General features: G+C 39.7%; 1 protein-coding gene across 1 annotated transcript in view; it reads right to left on the reverse strand.

The window, feature by feature from the left end:
• abcd3a (ATP-binding cassette, sub-family D (ALD), member 3a) overlaps positions 1-23,674 on the reverse strand; it is a 77,417-nt gene that overhangs the window by 39,345 nt on the left and 14,398 nt on the right. The window contains exons 6-12 of the mRNA XM_057823896.1: positions 18,782-18,879; positions 17,056-17,179; positions 13,178-13,234; positions 11,774-11,916; positions 6,094-6,163; positions 4,859-4,928; positions 2,854-2,951 (exon numbers count right to left, since the gene is read on the reverse strand). Coding sequence (XP_057679879.1) covers positions 2,854-2,951; positions 4,859-4,928; positions 6,094-6,163; positions 11,774-11,916; positions 13,178-13,234; positions 17,056-17,179; positions 18,782-18,879 — 660 coding nt within the window. The remainder of the gene's footprint in view (positions 1-2,853; positions 2,952-4,858; positions 4,929-6,093; positions 6,164-11,773; positions 11,917-13,177; positions 13,235-17,055; positions 17,180-18,781; positions 18,880-23,674) is intronic.

Below are 23,674 nucleotides of genomic sequence, written 5' to 3' on the forward strand. Positions count from 1 at the left end.
TGCCCTGCCCACACCTAAAACCCACTAACACACTAAAACCCACACCTGGTAAGAATTGTCTAGATGAGAAGCATTGTCTGATGTGGCTCGGTCAAAACAGCTGTCTGAAGACCTGCGATTAAGGATTGTTGATTTGTATAAAGCTGGGAAAGGATACAAAACCATCTCTGAAAGTCTGGATGTTCATTAATCGACAGTCAGATAAGTTGTCTGCTAAAGACTTACAGAAATCACTGGCACAGTCCAATATCTCTGTGCACAACTCTATGTACTATGTACTCAACTCTATCAACTCTATGCAAAACTATGGCCAAGAATGGTGTTCATGGGAGAACTCCACGGAGGAAGCCACTACTGTCTAAAAAAAAAACATTGCTGCTCATTTAATGTTCGCAAAAAGGAACTTGGACACTCCACAGATGTTGTGACAAAACATTTTGTGGAATGATGAAACTAAAGTTGTTTGGGAGTAAACCACAACGTAAGTGGGCAGACTGTTAAACATTGGCTTGGAAAAAAAAAAAAAGGAAAAAAAAACATTGTGTGTACAGACCCCAGTCTGCCGGACTAGTGGAAAGAACAAATGGGACGAATTAAAAACAGACTGATGCAGAAGGAAAGACTTTGCCACCTTTTGAAATTATCCATGGTCGGCCCTTTCAGACTTCCAGAGTTAACCCCAGGACCTGTTAAAGGTTCTGGCAGCATTCCGGCTCATATAAAGAATCAGTTGATCCAAGACAAGTCTGAGACAACAATGATCTGCCAGAATGTTCTGATCCACAGACTTTCAAGGTGCGGGTCGGAGACTTGGTGTTCCTGAAAGTGTTGCGGCGTGCCAGGTGGGACAGTGAACGCTCGGACGGTCCTTAAGAGATGGTTGGCGTCAGCCCGACTGCAGTGAAAGTCTACAGACACACTGGGTGAATTCATCAATCCCAGTGCAAGCTCTTCCGGTTGCCAGAAGGACCTAGCGACACCAGTCCAAAAGGCCCTGATTCCTAATGTCCGACCTCACCTAAAGTCATTAAGAGCGGTAGAAGGGTTTTCCCAGCCCGTCCGCTCCTATGAAAGACCACAGTGGGGGAGGAGACTTTCCAAGGTAAACTGTAAACTCACCCTCCTCAAGAAGATGGTGCCCCTGGCAGAAGGACAATACCCCTCACGACAAAAGAGGATCAAGCACTGTTGTCTTGGTGTTCTGATGTCGTCACTAACTGTGCTCATTTTGGTATGAACACTTCATCTTTTAGACTGGACTCCATTTTCAGCTGTTGGCCCCGCCAGCGCGAAGAACGGGTCGTTTCGGCGTCAAGCGCGAAGTTCTGCGGGTCTTAAAGCTCAACATTTGAAGGTTCTGTTAGTGATGATGAAACTACTTGTGTGTCCGTTATGAATCTGCTGCTATGTACATACATTTATATGAATCAGCATATAACGCGAGTTTTCTTTTGTTTTTTCCTTTTGCTCCTTGCTTGGGAAAGGTTCATGTCATTTACTGTGTTTCAATTATGATAAATAGGAGGGAATTGTGAGAGAATTTTATTCATGCTTAAAACACAACCATTATATATTTCATATTTTGTATGCATTTGTTATGTTTGCATGAGAACATTATAGCATAGAGTATCATTGTTATAATAAGCTGTTGTAATCTTTTTGAGTGTGCCTTCTCATGGCCTTGATGATCGTAGACTGTATCACCATATGCCCAAATATGGACTCTTGCTCTGTTGTTTTCCAATGTGCCCTGAATGAATGCAAGGGACTACAGTATTTTCTTATCTTCGTTCCACCCTCCACCGGTGTTCAAGGTCTCAGCTCAAAGATGTTTTTGTATGGAAAAATACCAAGGTTTGTGAGATGAGTTTCGTTTCTATGATGTCAACCCATAAATAGAGGCATGCCCTGCGTTTCTCTTTTGTCCACATGCGGAGAGGCGTTTTGTGCGTGACTCCGCGTCTGTACCCGAGAGCTCTTGTACTAAAACCTCGGAAGAAAATCAATCCATGGTTGTGGTCGTATTTATTTCTCTAATCAAGCTATCGAGGTAACACTTGTCTTGGAGTTCAAACTGAACTTCCCTGACAGTCATGTGTGGAGGGTATAATGGAACAGCTCACTAACATCAACACCTCCTCCCCACCGTGAAGCATGGTGGAGGGAGCATCATGATTTAGGGCTGTTTTGCTACCTCAGGGCCTGGACAACTTCCAGTCATTAATGGAAGAATGAATTCAAAAGTTTATCAGGATGTTTTGCAGGAAAACCTGAGGCCGTCCGTCAGACAGTTGAAGCTAAAAAGAGGATGGATGCTGCAACAAGACAATGATCCAAAACACAGAAGTAAAACAACTTCAGAACGGTTTAAGAAAAACAAAATACACGTTCTGGAGTGCATAGTCCGTACTTGAACCCCATGGAGATGCTATGGCATAATCTAAAGACAGCAATTCATGCCAGACATCCCAGGAATCTGACTGAAGTACAGCAGTTTTGTGGAGAACAATGGGTCAAGATTAGTCCTGATCGATGTGCCGGACTGATCTGCCGCTACAGGAAGTATCTAGTTGAAGTTATTGCTGCCAAAGGCCATAAATTTTAAATGTGACGGTTCAATTACTTATTATTCCCCCTTCTGTCATTGTTTGCATACTATCCTCATTAAAATATGAAAACCTAAAAATGTTTGGGTGGTTTTAGTTAAAGCAGACACTTTTTTATCCATCTGTGTGATTTTGACAAAGATCAGATCACATTTGAGGGTGTACAATAAATCAAAATACCATGAAAGTTCAGTGGATATGCATTTTATCCTATGTGTGAGTTATGAGTGATTGGGATTTCTTTCACCTCTAGGAGTTCAGACTGCGTGCTGTTCTGATGTCGCGGATGGGACAGATTTAAAAATGGCCTGCTCACCACCAGGTATCCCACAACAGTGGCAATGTCTGCAAAACACAAGTGCACTTGATTATTGTGTTGTTTTGTAGCAAATTTAAAAATTCTTAAAAACAATACTTTTTTCAACCCGATTCCGATCTTCTAAAGATGTTGCATAGCACAAATAATATATTTTTTGTTTCTTTTGACAATATCTTTGTTCATCCGTTTTGTTGCCTTGTAGCCCTTAAATTAAAATAAGACATATTAAAAATCTGATCTTTTTGCCACTCGATTGCAATCATCTAAAAATGATGTGATCAGGCCCAAGTTCCGACCACGTGATCGGATCGGGGACATCCCTTATCCCTTTACTTCTGGATTATTTAGATTGGATTTAGATTATTTATTTGAAGTGGGACGGCTGGCATTGAGTGATTAAATTTCACTTCCATTGACGACGATAGACGTCCAATCCAATTTGACAGTTAGTTCGATCGCTACTAGCCCTCCTAGTCAAAGTGGATCGGACGTCTATTGCTGTAAATGGCAGCCAATTAGTTCATACTAAAAAATAAAAATAAATAAATACATTTTAACAACCCGATATTTATTACATGATTCCGATATTCTAAAAATCACATGATCGGGCCCGATTTCCGATCACGTGATCAGATCGGGGACATCCCTTCAAATTTTGTAATTTTATATCTTGAAGTACCACTACATATGCATTTGTGAAACACTTAGCATTAGCAATAAGATCGTGGACTGAAGATTATTATGTGGTTGCTGTCAATTTCATACTGCAGGTCTTAATGCACGAATCCGATTTTTTCGCATTTTTCAAACTCGAGTGAAGCATTAAAACTTGACGGTCTGAATGTGACAAGTCGGATATTTCAGTAGTGCGTGCATGGCCAAGTCGGGGAAAACTGATGCACACACATAGGGCTTATGTGTGTGCATCATGCAAGCACAGTGTGACGGCCCTGGCCGTTTAACTGTGTTTTATTTTGAGAAGCCAACAGTCAGCTGATCCTCGTCATTGCCAGCTGGCTGCTTACCCTCCCAAGGGGACCTAAGCTGATCGACACCGGATGGACAAACGACGTCGAATTGGTCACGAAGAAAGGGTGCCAAGCTTTAAAAGTCAGACGCTGTCAACTGACAGCTGAGGTCGCATTGACAGCATTCGTACCGCGGTCCTCCTCGCCAGCTGTTTGCGCGCCAATTACTCTCGTGTGCATTTGATCGCTAGCTTGATACACTCCCGCTTTTTCGGTGAGGTCTTTTGTGTTTATTCGTTATTGGATCGTTTTTGGTTCACCACTGTGAATAAGAGCACGGAAACAGTAGGGGTAAGCTGCCATTTCTGTTCAACCCGTTTTCTCCTGTTTTGTTTAGTGTAAGAAGCTATGTTAGTGGTTGTCTTTTTGTTATTTCCTTTTTACGACAAGGGTTTAGTTAGCAGGTGGGGTTTAAGTGCAGATTCCTTTTGTTTGTTGTTTTGGCCTGGGCTTACCCCAAAGCCGAGCTTCTTCCGCATTTTGTATATTTTGTTCATTGCGAGTGTCACTGTGTAAAATAAATTGTGCCACCTGTGAACTCGTGTGGCTCGTTTTATGTTGCGCCCTTAGCGAGTCGCCCGTGGGACGAAAAAAACAGTGTGTAGTTATTTGTTTTGATGTTTCTGCGCATGCAGGTCAGTTTGCTCAGCGCGTCTCGGACTGCGAATTAGTGGTCATGTGTAATACTTAAAGGCTCAACGGACAAAGGCAGTCTGAACGGGCACGCCAAAAAAACAGATATGATAAAAAATCGGAATTGTGGATTAACACCTGCGGTATGAACCTAGCCTATGATATACTAAATATATTGTATGTTTCCTAAATTTTATGGTGCGATCTCAATTTAGGTTTGTGCTAGCAAGTTGGGGAAAAAGCATATAATGTACATCAGAGTAAGAACTTACATTTGGCGATGATGCTGTCCACAAATCCCATTGTAAAACGAAAGAAGATAAAGTTATGTAAATGGTCAACCTGGAAGATACACAAGTAGATGAAAAAAGTCATTTCTAAAATGAATTACGGCTATTTTCTCCTTTATACGTTGGTTCGAAAATAAGACATTTCTAGAAACATCCATTCTACTTTTGTATTGCATACGAACCCTGGCCAAAATGATGAAATCATCAGTTGTTCACTCAGTTGTTTAATTGTGTAGAAAAAAGCAAACAAGACAGGACCAAAACTAGTCATTTCAAAGAACAATGTGGCCTGTTAGCAGCTAAAATTTCACTTGCTCCTATAAAACATGTTGTAACAGTAATGTTCCCATTTATGTGATATCTTACTTTTTGAGTATATATTTGTGTAATAACTGACTTTTTCCTAATAAGAACACCACTACCATCACGGTGCGGGCATCACAGTTCGATGCATGAAGTCAGACAGTGAGTACATTTTGAGTTAAAAAATAAAAAAATAAGAAAAATCCATGCTAGAGTTAGTCCTTCTCCAATCCTAGGGGTAGAAAAGGTAATGCGTCACAATTAATAACCGACACACATATTTATTTTCATTTTGATTTCTTTTAATTTTTTATACAAAGCATTTTAACGTAACTGTAACAGTGAAATCAGACTTTTGTGAAAATTCGGATTACGTCACAGCGTAATAATGTAACTCGTTCATAACTCGACCCCCAGTAAGTATGTATACACATACATTTATATGTAATGTATATATTAATTATATCTATTGATTAGGAACATAAATAAATAGGTAATATAGAAATGATAAATTACAAATATAAATATATAACTTTTTTGAGTAACTAACCTACAAACTTCAACACTGTTTTGTACAATGCATTTGTCACACGACCAGCTCCTTTCTTCTGCCTAAAGGTTATAACTTTTACACATATTGATGTTAAAACCTGGTAAAATGGTATCCACGGTTATAAAAAAAAAAAAAAAAGGGGGGGGGGGTGCCGTTTGATATGACCGAGGTTTTATGCCCTGTCAGTTTGCTCTTTTACAAAACAATAAACCGAGTGAAAGAACATCCACAGTTGTAGCGAATTTTAAAACACTGACTTTTTGACCAAATGAACTGTCACCAGAATTGTTATTGATACAGTAAAACCTAAGCAAAGACGAATAATAAGGTTAAAATTGCTTATCGTGATGATCATACCTACCAGTTTTTTAAATGTAGTGTGAATGATCTGTTTTTCTCTCTGGTTCCCATTATAGAATGCTATCTCCTCACTGTAAACAAAAATAAGAATTTATTTTTTGTATTTGTTTGTTTTTATATGTTTATGATGTATTGTTCTTGAATTTGATACTATTTAAAAACTTTTTTCTCATATTGGCCGTGAAACCAAATATTAATACACTTGAAAATGATGTTGAATATCTTTCCTGATCATAAGTAGGTGATGTATTAGTAACAAAAAGAACTTAAAATGATCCCCCATAGAGTTGGGAAATCCTAGACATCCCAAAAATGAAAGTGAAAAAATGATGCAGCAGACTGGTCCATTTTGCCAAAAATGTCATTGTAGCAACTCAAAATGATTCTCAATAGTTGGTGTGGGCCCCATGTGCATGTACGTACGCCTAACGGCAGGACATGCTCCAAAAGAGTTTACGGACGGTGTCCTGGGGGATCTCCTCCCAGATCTGGACCAGGGCTTCACGGAGCTCCCAGACAGTCTGAGGACCTAAACTTAATGTCCCAGATGTGTTCTATTGGGTTTAGGTCAGGTGAAGTATAAATTCGTACATCCTCCAGGATTTGCCTGCATACTCTAGGCACATGAGGGCAGCCATTGTCGTCAGAGGGAACCGAGGTCCCAATGCACCAGCGCAGGTTCTAACAATGGGTTCAAGGACTTCATCCCGATACCCACAGTCCCTGATAAAAGACTTGCCGCTTGTCCATTTTGTAGAAACATTTGCTAATAACCTGACTTTATATTCATTTGGTTTCAGAAATGGATCATATGAAAGCTAAGACCCTCCCAAATGATGTTGAATGTACAAAAATATAGTTGTTTCACTGAAAAAAGATTTATCATTTAATAAAGACACAAAGGTCCCATTTTAGCATGACAAAAGTTTTGTCGTCTACAGAAAGTAGTGTGAAAATTGAACAAAAAAAGTACTTCAAATACAAAAATATGACTTGGCAAATGCCACACGGTTTATTAATTGTCTGCACCTTGAGGGATAAATAGTCTGAAATATCAACAAATCTTAGCTGCCTCTTACATTCCTAACCATAAAAAGTGACAAATTGTGCAGCAGGATGGTGCTCCATCGCATACTTCAATCTCTACCTCAAAGATCCTCTAGGCATAGAAGATCAAGATCGTCCAGGACTGTCCAGCCCAGTCACCAGACATGAACATCATTGAGCTTGTCTGGGGTAGGATGAAAGAGGAAGCATGGAAGACAAATCCCAAGAATGTTGATGAATTCTGGGAGGCATGTAAGACTGCTTTCTTTGATGTTCCTGATGACTTCATCAATAAATTGTATGAATCATTGCCGAAGCCCATGGAAGTCATACAAAATATTAAATTTGGATCTCACAGCACCACTACTTAATTTGCTTATGTTATTTAACATATTTTTGTAGTTGAAGTACATTTATTGTTCAATTTTCACACTACTTTCTGTAGGCGACAAAACTTTTGTCTTGCCAAAATCTGACCTTTATGGCTTCATTAAATGATAAATCTTTTTTTCAGTGAAACAAATATATTTTTGTACATTCAACATCATTTGGGAGGGTCTTAGCTTTCATATGAGCCGTTTCTGAAACCAATTGAATAATTAAAAGTCAGGTTATTAGCAATTGTTTCTACAAAATGGATAAGCGACAAGACTTTTGTCAGGGACTGTAGACCATATCTGACCGACCACCTAACCAGTTATGCAGAATGATGTTGAAGGCAGAATATCGTTCTCCACGGCATCTCCAGACTTTTTTACGTCTTTCGCATGGGCTGAAGTCGAACCTGCCCACACCGGTGAAGAGCACAGGGTGCCATTGGCTTAGTATCCAATTTTGGTAGTCTATGGCAATATCCACTCGAGCTCTACGGTGCCGGGCAGTGAGCACGGAGCCCACTACAGGACGTCGAGCCTTAGGCCACCCTCATGGAGCCTGTTTCTGATGGTTTGGTCAGAAACATTCACATCAGTGGTCTCCTGGAGGTGATTTTGTAGGGCTCTGGCAGTGCTCATCCCGTCCTCCTTGCACAAAGGAGCAGATACCAAACCTGTTGAGGGTTTAAGGACCTTGCTGAGAGACATCGTAAACCTTCTTGCATCTTGCAACATCTTGTATTAATATGCAATCTTGGAGGAGTTGGACTACTTGTGTAACCTCTGTAGCGTCCAGGTACAGCACCATGCAATCAACAGAGATGTTGATCCATCCAAACCATCCCTGTTTTGGGGACCTTCTCATTGTGGCACCTCTGATGCACCTTTTGTTGATTTCATTGACAACAAAGCAGCTAAAACTGATTTACAACCCCGTCTGCTACTTAACTGACCAGATCAATATCCCAGATGTTCACTGATAGGATACTATACAATGAATATAAAGGATTCCTATAATTTTTCTGAGCAGTGTAATATGATATTTGCCGATAGTGCTGTGCGATATGACGACAATGTATATTGTAGAGATGTGACCGAAAATTCAGCGCTCAAAACTCTGGCCCGAAGATAGCTAAAATTGCATTTTCTGTTTTCGGTTAAAAGACCAAAAGTTTACCACTAAAAAGTGTGAAGAACAGTTGTCCTCTTGTGATGACGTCTTCAAATCACAGCAAGAAGCAACACTACTGGCTCACAGCTAACATGTCCGCGGTTTGGAAGTACTTTGAGGTATCAAAGAAATATATAAATTATTAAATGAAAAAGCCTGTGTTACAGTATAATACGTTATCGACTCTTTAATACATCTCACATTTACAGTAACACAATCAATTCCAATTTACCTAAAGAAATCAGAAATAGTAATTAGTTTTTATGTGTATGACAATTTTGTTGATAAAACGTCTGATTTTTTTTAAATGAAGAAAACTTTTTAACAAAACAGGATACTGAAATTGTATCATTTTGCATTTTGATCGAATCACATTCAATTGTGCTTAACTAACTGATATAGGATTGATACACATCGACAAATTGTAACACGCCTTAAGGATCTGCTCATGACGATGAGGTTAAAGAATAGGCACCTCTCAAACTAAATTTCTCGAGCTTCCGAGGTTGTAGAACCAATGCCAAGCCAACAGGCAATAATCAGAAAACAATAAATTAAATATATATATATACTTAAATGAAATAAAAAATTGAATTATATGCATGTGTATTTTCCGGCCTTTCAGTTCCAGTTTTCTGGCCATGTCTCTCCAATATTCGGTTTTCAGTTTCGGCCAACAATTTTGCTTTCGGTTCATCCCAAGTATATTGCCAAAACAATATCTTAATAATGTTGATCTTCTGATCATCATTTTACATGTCTATTGTAATTATCGGATTAAAATAGCAACAATATGACCCAGGCACTTGTTTCATAGAAAATTATAAAATTAAAGATAATTAATAACTGTGTTTGTTTGTTGCTAATTCATAAAGAATGTCGTGGCAGGAGTAGTGGTTGGGGCGGGGGGGTTCATCCACCTTATAATTCAATAATTTTTATTAACCGTTTGTTGAACGCACCATACAGTGGTATGAAAAAGTATCAACCCTTTGGAATTTCTCATATTTCTGCATAAAGTCACCATCAAATGTGAACTGATCTTTGTCAAAATCACACAGCTGAAAAGACTGTGTCTGCTTTAACTACAACCACCCAAACATATATAGGTTTTCATATTTTAATGAGGATAGTATGCAAACAATGACAGAAGGGGGAAAAATAAGTAAGTGAACCATCACATTTAATATTTTGTGCCCCCCCCCCACCCCCCCTTTGGCAGCAATAACTTCAACCAGACGCTTCCTGTAGCTGCAGATCAGTCTGGCACATCGCTCAGGACTAATCTTGGCCCATTTTTCTCTACAAAACTGCTGTAGTTCAGTCACATTCCTGGGATGTCGGGCATGAATCGCTGTCTTTAGGTCATGCCAAAGCATCTCAATGGGGTTCATGTCTTAACTTTGACCTGGCACCTCCAGAACGTGTATTTTGTTCTTCTGAAACCATTCTGAAGTTGATTTACTTCTGTGCTTTAGATCATTGTCTTGTTGCAGCATCCATCCTCTTTTTAGCTTCAACTGTCTGACAGACAGCCTCAGTTGTCCTGCAAAACATCCTGATAAACTTTTTAATTCATTCTTCCATTAATGACTGAAAGTTGTCCAGTCCCTGAGGTAGCAAAAAAGCCCCAAATCATGATGCTCCCTCCACCATGCTTCACAGCGAGGATGAAGTGTTGATGTTGGTGAGCTGTTCCATTTTTCCTCCACACATCACATTATGTGTTACTCCCAAACAATTCAACTTTGGTTTCATCAGGCCACAAAATATTTTGCCAAAACTTCTGTGCAGTGTCCACGTGCCTTTTTGCGAACATTAAACAAGCAACAATGTTTTTTAGACAGCAATGGCTTCCTCCATGGAGTCCTCCCATGAACACCATTATTGGCCATAGTTTTACATATAGTTGATGTGCACAGAGATATTGAAATGTGCCAGTCATGTGCAAGTCTTTAGCAGACAATCTAGGGTTTTTTGTACCTCTCTGAGTATTCTATGCTGAATTCTTGGCGTCATATTTGGTGGACGGCCACTCCTTGGGAGAGAAGTAACAATGCCAAACTCTTTCCATTTGTAGACAACTTGTAGACAATTTCTCTGACGGTCGATTGATGAACATCCAGACATTTAGAGATGGTTTTGTATCCTATCCCAGCAAATCAACAATCCTTGATCACAGGTCTTCAGACAGCTCTTTTGACCGAGCCATGATGCACATCAGACAATGCTTCTCATCAAGACATTTATTACCAGGTATGTGCTTTATAGTGGGCAGGGCAGCTTTAAACCACTCATCAGTGATTGGGCACACAACTGACTTGAAATGTTTGTTAAAAATTGGTTTCGATTGCTCATTAAGTCTCCTTAGGCAGAGGGTTCACTTACTTATTTTTCCCCTTCCTGTCATTGTTTGCATGCTATCCTCATTAAAATATGAAAACCTATAAATGTTTGGGTGTTTTTAGTTGAAGGAGACACTGTATTTTCATCTGTGTGATTTTGAAAAAGATCAGATCACATTTGATTGTGATTTAATGCAGATATGTGAGAAATTCCAAAAGGTTCAGATACTTTTTCATACCACTTTAATTCTAAAAGAATGTCGCGGTAGTAGTAGTTGTATATGTGTTCATCCACCTAATAATTCATTAATTTTTATTAACCGTTTGTTGAATGCACCATATGTTTGAGTCGTGCTGTGATTAGTGATATCCCTGATTTATTGACAGAAGGACATCTAGTGATTGCTGCTTCTCTGAATTGTATATACTGTATACTTAACATGTATAGTGAATTATGACATTAACATTAAAAGGATATTATGACAATACACATTTTACTCTCATCTTTGTAGTACTGTATTTGTCACCATGTTGTTCAGCAGTCGTGTGGCCCATAACATCTGATGTAAAATAGAAAAATGAAAAGAAAATCATCCCCACCCTCAAACACGATGGTGGTACTAATGGGCAAGTTTGTCACTTCAGGACTTGGATGGGTAAATAACAAGACAAAAACAGGCTGTGAAAAAAAAGTGAAACTAAGCAGACTAAAAATCAGCAAATACTTCCTGTTGGTGTGTTTACCTGTTCGTGATGAGGCGAGAGTTTACATAGCGATACTCTCCCTCATAGCGCTGTTCCATGACAGTCATTTTGCCAATGGGTCTCCTCAATCTGGTCAGCAGCAACCCTGAGATGAGCAGGTATGACATCATGATGGCTGGGCCCTTAGTATGAAGAAAATTAATTATGGCAATTAGAGGAGCAAAGATAAACCCATTTGAATCAGTTGTCGATCTGTGATGTGTGAGATTTAAGTGTAGAGTAAAAAAGCACTATGAATTGTCCGATGACCCGGATTTACAGTTAGGTATTGGTTTTCTGACCCAGCAGCTTTACCTGAAAGAGCAGTGACGTCTCATGCTGCAACACTTAATCCAATAACTCGAGTAACTTGATGATTTTTGTTTGACCACATATGATTTTTTTATGCATTTGTGAGTTAGTTCATAGTATATTTAGCAGTTTGTTTTGTAGGAATATGTGTTTGAACTACTTGTTAAGAGCATTGTGTAAAAAAAAAAAAAAAAAAAGCATTTAAGCTAGTGTACTTTTGCCATGCAAGTTAGCCAATTGTTTTTTTGTTGTACTTAGATCCTCATTTATCTAGGCTAAGCTCAGATATCTTAACTTATTTTTAAATGACAGTGCAATTTGGCATAGTTTGAAGAAACACTTGGGAATTTTATTTTGTATTCGCATTGAATGCTCTTTTGAAAGTGCCTCTGTTTTTGCTCTTTTGGTCACTACCCACGTTCCGTGATCATAAGTGAGGGTAGGAACGAATATCGACCCGTAAATAGAGAGCTTCACCTTTTGGCTCAGCTCCTCCTTTAGCACGACGAACCGATGCAGGGTCCACATTACTGCAGATGCTGCACCGATCCACCTGTTGATCTCCCACTCCATTCTTCCCTCACTCGTGAACAAGACCCCAGGAAACTTGAACTAATCTACTTAAGGAAGGACCGCATCCCTGACCCAGAGAGGGGATTCCACTTTTTTTCCGACTGAGGACCAAGGACGTTCCGATTTTCATCCCAACCACTTCACAATTGGTTGCGAACTAAATGTGAAGCGGTTGGATTGAAAACCTGCATAAACTATGTAGCACACATTGGTAGGTTTAAAGAATAACTCTTTTTCTAAGAAATATAATATAGCATTTGTTGCACAACATCAATGATATTGAAACACTACCAAAACTCCCAGTTCAAAGGATCTATCCTGTATCGCAGACACTTGCAACCAAAAAAATAAAATCAAAAATAAAATAAAAGGACAATATTTGAATGAGATTGAATGCGGATCTCTGTTTTTGATGCAGAGCATTTAGCTATTATGTTTGTTATGTTATTTATGCTTACAGTCAAGAGCAAAAAATGGCATACTTTCAATGACCTATGAAACATGCAGAGTACAACATACCTGAGCCCCAATGGCACTGGTCAGCTTGAAGATGTACAAACCAATATCAAGCAAAGGCTACAGAAAAAGAAAAAAAATGTGTTAAATGTTTGACAACAACAAACCTAGCAAAAATGCTTATTCAAATTTGAACAAAAATATCGATGCTCTTCTGTTAAAGATGAACCCAAAACAAAATCATGTAATATTGAAAAAAGTAATTTACTGACAATAATATAAATTACTCATGTTTTTATTTTTGTGGTCCAAAAAATATTCAGAGCTGATCAAAAGTAGGGGCTCTGAGTTGTCAGATTAGGTGCCACAAAAGCAGCAACAACAACAACAAAAAAAAACTTTGACAACCGTCCCAGGACAACGACAACATATGGCATAGAAAAACAACAAAAAATAAAAATAAAAAGAACAATCTAACTAAACGGGATTGTAATGGAAACCGATGAAGGAAAAGTATCTTTTCTCTTGACTGTTTGTATTACTCTAACAAACAATATAATCAATCAGGGAATAGCATCTTTTCTCCTATTTACTGTTTGACTGTTTGTATTCCTCTAACACACTCAATATAAAACAAATAGCATTTATATCATGGTTCAAGAAAAAACAAGCAGAATATATTTGACATAGGGCATAAGAGATACATGCCGCCTTCTGTCCACAGAAGCCCAACGCATGCATCATGCAGCTGACTAAGCAAGATGGACGCTGATAACCAGGTAATAGGCAAGACATCTACAAGCCCACGTCTGCAATACCAAATCCCACAATCAGCTTGTCAGGACAGTCCAGAACAAATGGCGGGACGACCTGTCCCAAAACAAGGAACACCTGCGAACGCCCGATATCCAACTGATAACACAACTGATAAGACTCCAAGCGCCCCTTTGACGCCGAGGCGGGCAAAATCTCCCACTGCGGTTGCCCCAGTAAATGTGACTCAGCAACTGTGACGCATGAACTAAACAGCCCAAACTGCAATAGAAGATTCTACTTCTGGACCACGGCCCGCCTCACCAGAGCCTTTAAAAGACTGAATGCTTAACTAATCGTTGTCACTTTTCTCAGGAATCTTTTGTTGACTTGTGATATGGTGACCCTGAATCCTCGCCTGAGTCCCCTGTATGACTGCTGTCGACTCAGAATAAGATTGAACACTTGTAGGTGTGAGTGTGTGCGTGAATGGTTGTGTGTCTATATGTGCCCTGTGAATAGCTTGCAACCAGTTCAGGGTGTAGCCCGCCTTCTGCCTGGAGTTAGGAGAATTAGTCTATCACAATAGACTCCAGCACTCCTGCGACCCTCGTGAGCAAGATGAATGAATTACATGAATAGTGTGGAGAGTGGTTCAAAGTATGGCTTGAAAGGTGATGCAATGAAAAATGTGTGCACGCCTACATTTTGTGCTGGTTCTGTCATGCCTAGGTGAGGGTTGTCCTGTCTGAGTAGATTGTCGTGTCTCGTTCTGTTATATTTTGAAGCCTCACCCTCCTATTTCCACCACTCACCCTTCCTGCTGCCTCACCTGTCTTTGATTGTGATTACCTATTGCTCCCACCTGTGCCCCGTTCCTCATGCACTTAAATTGTTTGTCACTCCCCGGTCTCTTGCTAAAATATTTTTGTCCTTCGTTACCACTAAAGCCCAAATCCATAGCCACAGATATTCTACGTTGTAAGTTTGTTTCTAGTGTTCTGCCACCGTTTGTTGTTATTTTGTGCCTTGTGCCTAGTCCTTTGTTGTAGTGACCTACTCCATTGCATTTTGCACGGCTTCCTTGTTTCTCGTTTGTATCATTTTCTTTCCCAGTACATTTTTTCCTCCTTTTGGAGTGCCCTCAGTTGTTCCCGCCTCTGAGCATTTGTGTTTATAAAGACTGAATTGCAATCAATGCAAAAAGTAAGTGTGGAGCCTTGGCAATATGTATCACAATGTTAATTTTTTCCAATATCATTCAGGCCTATCCCAAACAGCGGTATTCAAGTTATCTGGTGAAAATTCTTTTAATTCTATTCTAGTTCTAATTCTAGGCTCTGATTCTCTTCCCTCTCCTATCTTTGCTCTAGTTGTTTTGATTAAAATTAAAAAAAAAAAAAAATTAAAATCACACACAAGGTTTATGCATACGTCATTCAAGAAAAGCTTAGGGCAAGTGACAATTAAAGGTAATAAAAAAACAAAAAAATTATATTGTAGCATCTACCAGGCCAACGCCCACTTGGTGATGATAATGCATGGAACAGGAAAAGTCCATTATTTTCAATTGTACCCACCTGAACAATGTTAAAAAAAAAAAAAGCTGTCCGAGAGTTTTAAGATGACGCTCACATCACGCAGATGATGCTAATGCTAGCGAGAACGCGAATGCTATGCAAACGCACCGAGCCAACTACCACTGTATTTGCAACAGTGTCACAACTCCCTCCCTCCTCCCCCCTCCGCTCTGCTCTCGCCGTGTCTCTCAGACATCGCGCCCGTCATTTAACCAAATTGTAGTAATGCGCACCTTCACATCCTTAGTAACGGTTACAGCCTTGCAAAGATGGGGAAAAGTAATTAGATTACTCACCACATGTTAAAATAACGCCAATAGTAACACCGTTTTTAACAACGCTGCACACAACCATTTTAACGCACACACAAACACACACACACACACAAAAACAGTCCTCCCCCCCTCCCTTGCTATCGCTCCACTTCAATTATAAACAATAAATGTAATATTTTAGACACCAATCTTTACATAGAAACTGGGGGGAAATTGCAGTTATAGTTCCCAAATTAGTTCTTGTTTAGGGGATACAATGCTGATTGAGTTTGAGACACCTAGTCTAAATGAATGTGAAAAATGAATCCATTGTTGGAAGGTGTCAGAGTTCTGCTGATTTAAATGCATAAAATTATCTCCCGGGAATTGTTATCAAGGTTAAAAGAACCGTTATGAAAAGCTTTAACAATGCTGTGTACTAGGCCTGAACGATATTGGAAAAAACTATTGTTGTGATTTTTTGGGGGTTTGCGATATATTGCGATATTAAAAAAAAATTATATGTATTTTTTTTTAAAGAAATTTTCACTTGATGACTTGAATAGCTGTTTGGAAAGACTTTGGATGACTCACCATCACCACAGTGTACAGTGATCCCTCGTTTTTTTGCGGTTAATGGGAACCAGAACCCGCACCGATAAGTGAAAAACCGCGAAGTAGCGCACCCCCCCCCCCCCCAATTTTTTATTTATTTTTTTTTTTGTGTGTGTTTTTTGTGCTCAATGTATTTATTCACATTTAGCATTGGAAAGAGATACATATAAGACAGGTTTTTTCTCACTTTTTCCCCCAAAGTGATGTAAAGAATGTATACAAAATGGTTTTTAAGCACTTCATATGTCAAAATTATGATCAGTTTTAAACATAACTGACCAACCAAATCATTTTTGAACAAGAATAAAGTACTGTAGTAGATAAATGCTTGGCTTTATTAAATGCTTCTGTTTTTCTACCTTAGCTGTGAACGTTGGAGTGACATGTAGAAATTTCAAACCCCTCATGATCACTTCTGGCATTTATGTCTCCAACGTCTCCACACACACACACACACACATTCATTCCAGCGCGGCTTCCTTGCAGAAACTGTTTAACAAGTTAAACGATGATTGACAGATGCCCATGTGAAGTCTGCTTCTTTGGCAGATCAAAGCCATCGTTAACTTTAATAAGCAAGTGCCGCAGTGACTGAGAGGCACAAAGGGCTGGGAGAGGGAGGGTGTGAGGCTTAAAAAAAAAAAAAAAACTATCGCAAGTGCTTGCGATGGGACTATCGCGCACGTGCACATCGCGATGACGATGTTTAAACGATATATCGTTCAGGCTTACTGTGTACCTTGCTGAGGTTGGAATAGAGATCCACCACACTATTGCAGAATTTTTCCACATCCTGGGTGAGCAATTGGTCTGCGTTGGCGATTCGGTTGTCCAAGTTACCCATTTTGTAGTAGGTAAAACTCCTGAAAGATAGAACAAAAGAATTCAGGGAATACTAGGAAACTAACTATAGTACAAGTATCACAGCATAATTGGAAAAACAGTTACGCATAGGGATGTCCTGTCGCATATTTTTGCACTCGATACCAAGTCCCGGTCCAATACCAGAAAAAAAAGGTTTCTTTTATTTGAACAAAACTTCCAAACATGTTACAGTACTGTACTTTTTACAGTACTTGCTCTTCCGCCATTTCCAGGAGTGTTGCCGAGTATAAAATGTACAGGGAGAAGCAGAAGTATCTGCACCCTTTGTGATTTTGCAAGTTCACCCACTTAGAAAATAGGTAGAGGTCTGAAATTTCAATTATAGATGCATTTCCACTTATAGAGACATAATCTAAAAAAAAAATTAAATCAAACTCATTGTTTTTTTTTTTAATAATTTATTTGCGTTCATAAGTATTTGTACCTATGACAATCTAAGAGTTGTCAGTTTACCTTAAAAAAATTCCACCTTTACCCCATAAGTAACCACCCACCCACCACTCATTTTAGCTCGTTATTGTCACTTGCACACCCCACAGTCAGTCATAAGCCAACTGCTACCATGGGCAAGACCAGAGAGCTTTCAAAAGACACCAGAGAAAGAATTGTTGAGCTCCACAATGCTAGAAAAGGCTATGGGACAATTAGAAAGCAGCTTGAGTGAGCAGTGAGAATAAATCAACAGTTGCAGCAATTGTTAGAAAATGGAAAAGGCTAAACAATGACTGATAATAGAACCTCGGACTGGGGCTCAAAGCAAAATCTCTCTTCATGGGGGATCACTCATGATGAAAAAGTTTAGGGCTCAGCCTAGAACTACACAGCAGGAGCTGGTCGATGAACTGACGAGAGCTGGATGCACAGTTTCAAAGGCTACTGTCTGTAGAACACTACGGTGCAATGGTTTAAAATCATGCATTGCTCAGAAGGTTCCCCTGTTGAAGCCAGTACATTTGAAGGCCAGGGACCATCTGAATGATGCAGAGGGGTCATGGGAGAAAGTCATGAGGTCAGATGAGACCAAAGTTGAACTTTTTGGTGCAAACATGGGAACGGGGACCCATGTTGCCTTTTCCGGCTGTGCACGAGAAGTGACTGAAAATCGAACAGGTGGTGACCTAAAATTGCCCAAAATGACCTCGTTGCCTGGCATGGCCTGCCACTGACGGCCATAGAATTGGGAGGAGCCCGTTTGAAGTGGGAGTTCACTCACTGCCACCATCCCAGTTAAAATGGATGGGACATCTAATCGTAATAAACTTGTAGCAGAAGGATAAAGAAGCCTTGCTTTTGAGTTTATTAGTTGTTTTCAAGCATGATTTTCTGACTAATGTATCGATAATTGTTCTATCGACATATCGTGAGATCGTTATCGTGAATTTGCAAATCATATCGTATCGTGGGACACCAAGAAGTTCCCACATCCCAATTAAAACTGTGTTTGCGCTTTTTTGGTTCATTTAAGAAACAAAAGGACAACAGGTTGTGGCTCAGTGATGTCCAATTTATCAAATTCAGTAAAGTATCCCGTGACATGACAGTGGGGCTTTAAACTACATTAGTAATGTTGTATTACTTACTGTAGGTACTGGTCATACAGGTTCTTTGTGAGTCTCTCTCGAAACCTCAATTTCAGCTCATTCAGACCCAACTTGAGAAAGTTGTTCACCAACGCTATCTGTAAGGGAATAGATTAAATTCATTTAAAAAGTATACAAAGTAAGGTAAATAGGAATTTAGAAAATTAAAGCAATGATTTGATTGAAATGAAAAAACATATTACCAATGGAAAGTGAACATTGCTGAAATAATAGTTTTCAATAACAAATTACACAACAAGAACAAAATCCATCACCAGAAGACAAAAACCAAAGGTGACATATGAAGTTTCAAAAATAATTGTAATTGGCCACATCAATCTGATTCATCCAAGGGCCACTTGCATGTTGTATACTATACGTACTTCACGTTAACATACAGTTGTGGTCAAAGGTTTACATACACTTGTGAAGAATATAATGTCATGGCTCTCTTGAGTTTCCAGTTATTTCTACAACTCTGATTTTTCTCCGATAGAGTGATTGGAACAGATACTTCTTTGTCACAAAAAACATTCATGAAGTTTGGTTCTTTTATGACTTCATTATGGGTTAACAGAAAAAGTGATCAAATCTGCTGGGTCAAAAATATACATACAGCAACACGAATTAGCAATTTCTTGTGAGTGATTATTGACTTGAACAATCATTGACTTGAACAAGTCAGGAAAGTCACTTGGAGCCATTTGAAAGCACCTGCAGGTCCCAAGAGCAACAGTGCAAACAATTGTTTGTAAGTATAAAGTGCATGGCACTGTTTTGTCACTGCCACGATCAGGAAGAAAACGTAAGCTATCACCTGCTGCTGAGAGAAAATTGGTCAGGAGGGTGAAGATTCAACCGAGAATCACCAAAAACCAGATCTGCCAAGAATTAGAAGCTGCTGGAACACAGGCGTCAGTGTCCACAGTCAAGCGTGTTTTGCATCTCCATGGACTGAGAGGCTGCCGTGCAAGAAGGAAGCCCTTGCTCCAAAAGCAGCACCTTAAGGCTCGACTGAAGTTTGCTGCTGATCACATGGACAAAGATAAGACCTTCTGGAGGAAAGTTCTGTGGTCAGACGAAACAAAAATCAAGCTGTTTGGCCACAATGCCCAGCAATATGTTTGGAGGAGAAAAGGTGAGGCCTTTAACCCCAAGTACACCATGCCTACCGTCAAGCACAGTTGTGGTAGCATTATGCTGTGGGGCTGTTTTGCTACCCATGGAACTGGTGCTTTACAGAGAGTAAATGGGATAATGAAGAAGTAGGATTGCCTTCAAATTCTTCAAGATAACCTAACGTCATCCGCCCGAAGATTGGGTCTTGGGCGCAGTTGGGTGTTCCAGCAGGACAATGACCCCAAACACACATCAAAAGTGGTAATGAAATGGCTAAATCAGGCTAGAATTAAGGTTTTCGAATGGCCTTCCCAAAGTCCTGACTTGAACTTGTGGACAATGCTGAAGAAGCAAGTCCATCTCAGAAAGCCATCAAATTTAACTGAACTGCACAAATTCTGTCAAGAGGAGTGGTCAAAGATTCAACCAGAAGCTTGTGGATGGCTACCAAAAGCGCCTAATTGAAGTGAAAATGGCCAAGGGACATGTTACCAAATATTAGCGCTGCTGCATGTGTAATTTTGACCCAGCAGATTTGATCACTTTTTTCTGTTCACCCATAATAAAGTCATAAAAGAACCGAACTTCATGAATGTTTTTTGTGACAAAGAAGTATCTGTTCTAATCACTCTATCAGAGAAAAATCAGAGTTGTAGAAATAACTGGAAACTCAAGAGAGCCATGACATTATGTTCTTCACAATTGTATGTAAACTTTTGACCACAATTGTATAGACAAAATGCAAAATAGTTAAATAATAATAACTAGGCCTGCAAGCAGGACTGAAGAGGCCCTTGCAGTTGGGCTCAACTCAGATGGCACACAACTCAGGGTGGTGGCAGATTTTCAGATCATGGAACCTTTTTTATGTTGTGGGCATGGCTGACAGATCTTTTTGTATTAGGCTCGAGCGTATGACGTGGCACTCGCGAGGTTTCCACCGCTATCGCCATTGTGGAAGCGAGAAACAGTTAGGCATTTCAACACAGGTCGCTCTTTAAAAATGGTTGGAAATTATTGTGCGGTAAAGAATTGCAACAACCGATCGAATAGCAAGGAGAATGTACAGCTCGACGGAACACCATTGAGTTTCTTCAGGATCCCTACATGGAGAAAAGGCGAGGGAAAGGTCATATCTGAACTTACCAAACGTCGAAGAATGGCATGGGTGGCCTCGAACAGAAGGAAGGGCATAACGTTTGATTCTCCAGTTACACACTGAGTTTGCTCTATGCACTTCCACTCCGGTAAGTTAATGTCGTTTGTTTACGCAAATTTCAGTAACTTTACGCCCTAAGTCGGCCTGTTGTTAGCTATAGCTACAGCTAAACAACTAGCATGCATACATGTGCATTGTCTTCATAAGACATAATTCCTGTCGTTGCTAAATGAAAAAGCTGTAATATTTTGACGTGAGAGAGTGGCAAAGAATTTGTACACAGGCTACATTTTATGCAACAAAAAAATTGTACATCCGTGGTCACAGACTAATGTAAACACACATTGCCTACCTTTGCTAGAAAAGATGGTGTTGCCGTTTGCTATGGTCATAATGTGAAGATCCTGCACCCATCCGCAGCAAAACTGTTCGTAGCTTTGTAGCGATTTGTAGTTTCGGATTTGCTGATGAGTGTAGTAACATACACCAAACACTAAATACAGCATGATGTCCATTTCGCGTAGTGGTGGAAGCTTGTCGACATCTTTATTCCATTTGTGTTCGGCTTGCTCGTGAGGGTCAACATTGTTCACATCCTTAAAATTGCTCACATATCTGTCCTTCGCCGTGGTAACAAGTTTGTCTCTGTATCGAACTGGCAAGTTTTCCCTACATTTTTCCATCTTTGGCACTCGTAGTTCAATTATATTTGCCGTTAAGTTTAAATGTCCCGTGATGCAGACGTGCTTCCCCAATGGCTGCGTTGTCGCAAATCTCGCACGATCCCGTGCTGCTGTGACGTAAACGCTCGAGCCTAATATCCTGAGATGAGAAATACATTCACACACCTAGTTGAAAAAACCTCGATTGAATAGGGTCCAACAAAAAAGGAGGCGCGAATGAGCTGTGCAGCCAGGCCTTTATTCAAAATCAAAATGAATCTTCTAATTGGGCCAATTCGACCAAGTGTGCCAAATCTCGTGGCTCTATAAGCTGCCTAAGTCCCTGAAAAAATCGACTGCTTTTAATGGCAAATAAACGGTCGTCACATGGCAACAGAGAAAGAGCAGTGTGGACATGGGCCTTAAAATGTAGTATTACAAAAGGTCTTGTAACTACACTGACCAACCTAAAAAAACATGTAAGTAAAATGACTTTCTGTTGCCACTAGTTGGTGCTGTAGGGTTGATGCAAATGACCCATACAGGAAATTGAGAGTACGACTCTCATCAAGCATTTTGGCGCAGATATGTTGTATATGTATATCTGCCAAGTTATGACTGTTTAAAATTTGTGGTGAGAGCACGACTGTGAGCACAAATTTTACCCCTTTAATTCGCATTTTGGTCCTGTAAAATGTAAGAGATCTAAAGATATATTGATCCCCATCTTATTAGCTTGCAACAAATCATTAGTTATTTTGGAGGTGACAATTCTTACAAGCACTGTATGCCTCAAATAGGACTGATGATTGGCGGCATGGCCTATTAAAACATGGGGTGAAAACAAACAACGTTTTAAAAAGTTATTCACGGAGGTAAAGTTCAACTGCGCCTTGTTGTTTGGAGCATATGAAACAGCGGGAATTCAACTGCAGTGCAGTGGTAATGAAGAAAATTGAGTGCTATTTTCTTTTAAAAAATTGACCAAGGGAGAGGAAATTGGTGAGTGAAATGCAGCAGGAGATCCTTTCTGGGTCTGGCAGTATCTAGTCCGAGGACATGCTGACAGCCAGTGTTAGAAGCGACACTGCTAGCAAGATTTACAAATTCCAATCAGAGTGGCTCGAATTTTTCCCTTGTGCTCCTAAAATGCTGATGAAAAAGCTTAGTGTACAGGCCTGTTTCAAAGATGCACAGGAACCATAGACTTCATAATGATATTGACGGGACACAAGGCTGATTAATAAGGGGCCTGCATTGTTGGCGTGGCCATCAAAGCTGACCACGAGTGGAATCACAAAGAGCTTTTTTCGTTGAAAATTGTTGTGAATAGATGCTTAAATCCCGGAATTCTTTATAGATATGGACGTAAAAGAGTCTCAATTCTTGGTTTAAAACATAAAAAAAACATGCAGGTAGCATTTATTTTACGTAAATATGTCCAAGTACGATGATAGTCTGTCAGTCAATGCGGCGGCTGCCATATGTAAACAGAGTTTTCCCGGTAAACTTCTTGTAAACAAATGCTTAAATACCTGAATTGTTTACAGATATGGACATAAAACAGTCTCGATTCTTGGTTAAAGGTAGAGGCGTGCGAAATTTCCAATTCTTAGATTATTCGCGAATCGGCCGTGGAAGATTCCAGAACGATTCACAAACATCCAAATTCAGATTATTGAATTATACCAGGTAAAGCGGAAATAAAACACAGTCACAGGTCTTCAGGACGCAATGAGGAACGGACTGAGAGTAAATATCATTTTCAACTCAAGCCGCTAAATAAAAAAATAATAATACCTGACTGCGGCCGTCAGCCACTACAAACAGTGCCCAGTTGCTAGTTACTACAAACATACGGCAACATACGGCTATGGTAGATACCACATATATCTAGAACTAGATGTGAAATGACAGACGAAGGCAGTGTTAGATCATATACCAAAAACTAGA

Source organism: Corythoichthys intestinalis, chromosome 20, assembly GCF_030265065.1.
Source record: "Corythoichthys intestinalis isolate RoL2023-P3 chromosome 20, ASM3026506v1, whole genome shotgun sequence".
NCBI classification, from domain to species: Eukaryota; Metazoa; Chordata; class Actinopteri; order Syngnathiformes; family Syngnathidae; genus Corythoichthys; species Corythoichthys intestinalis.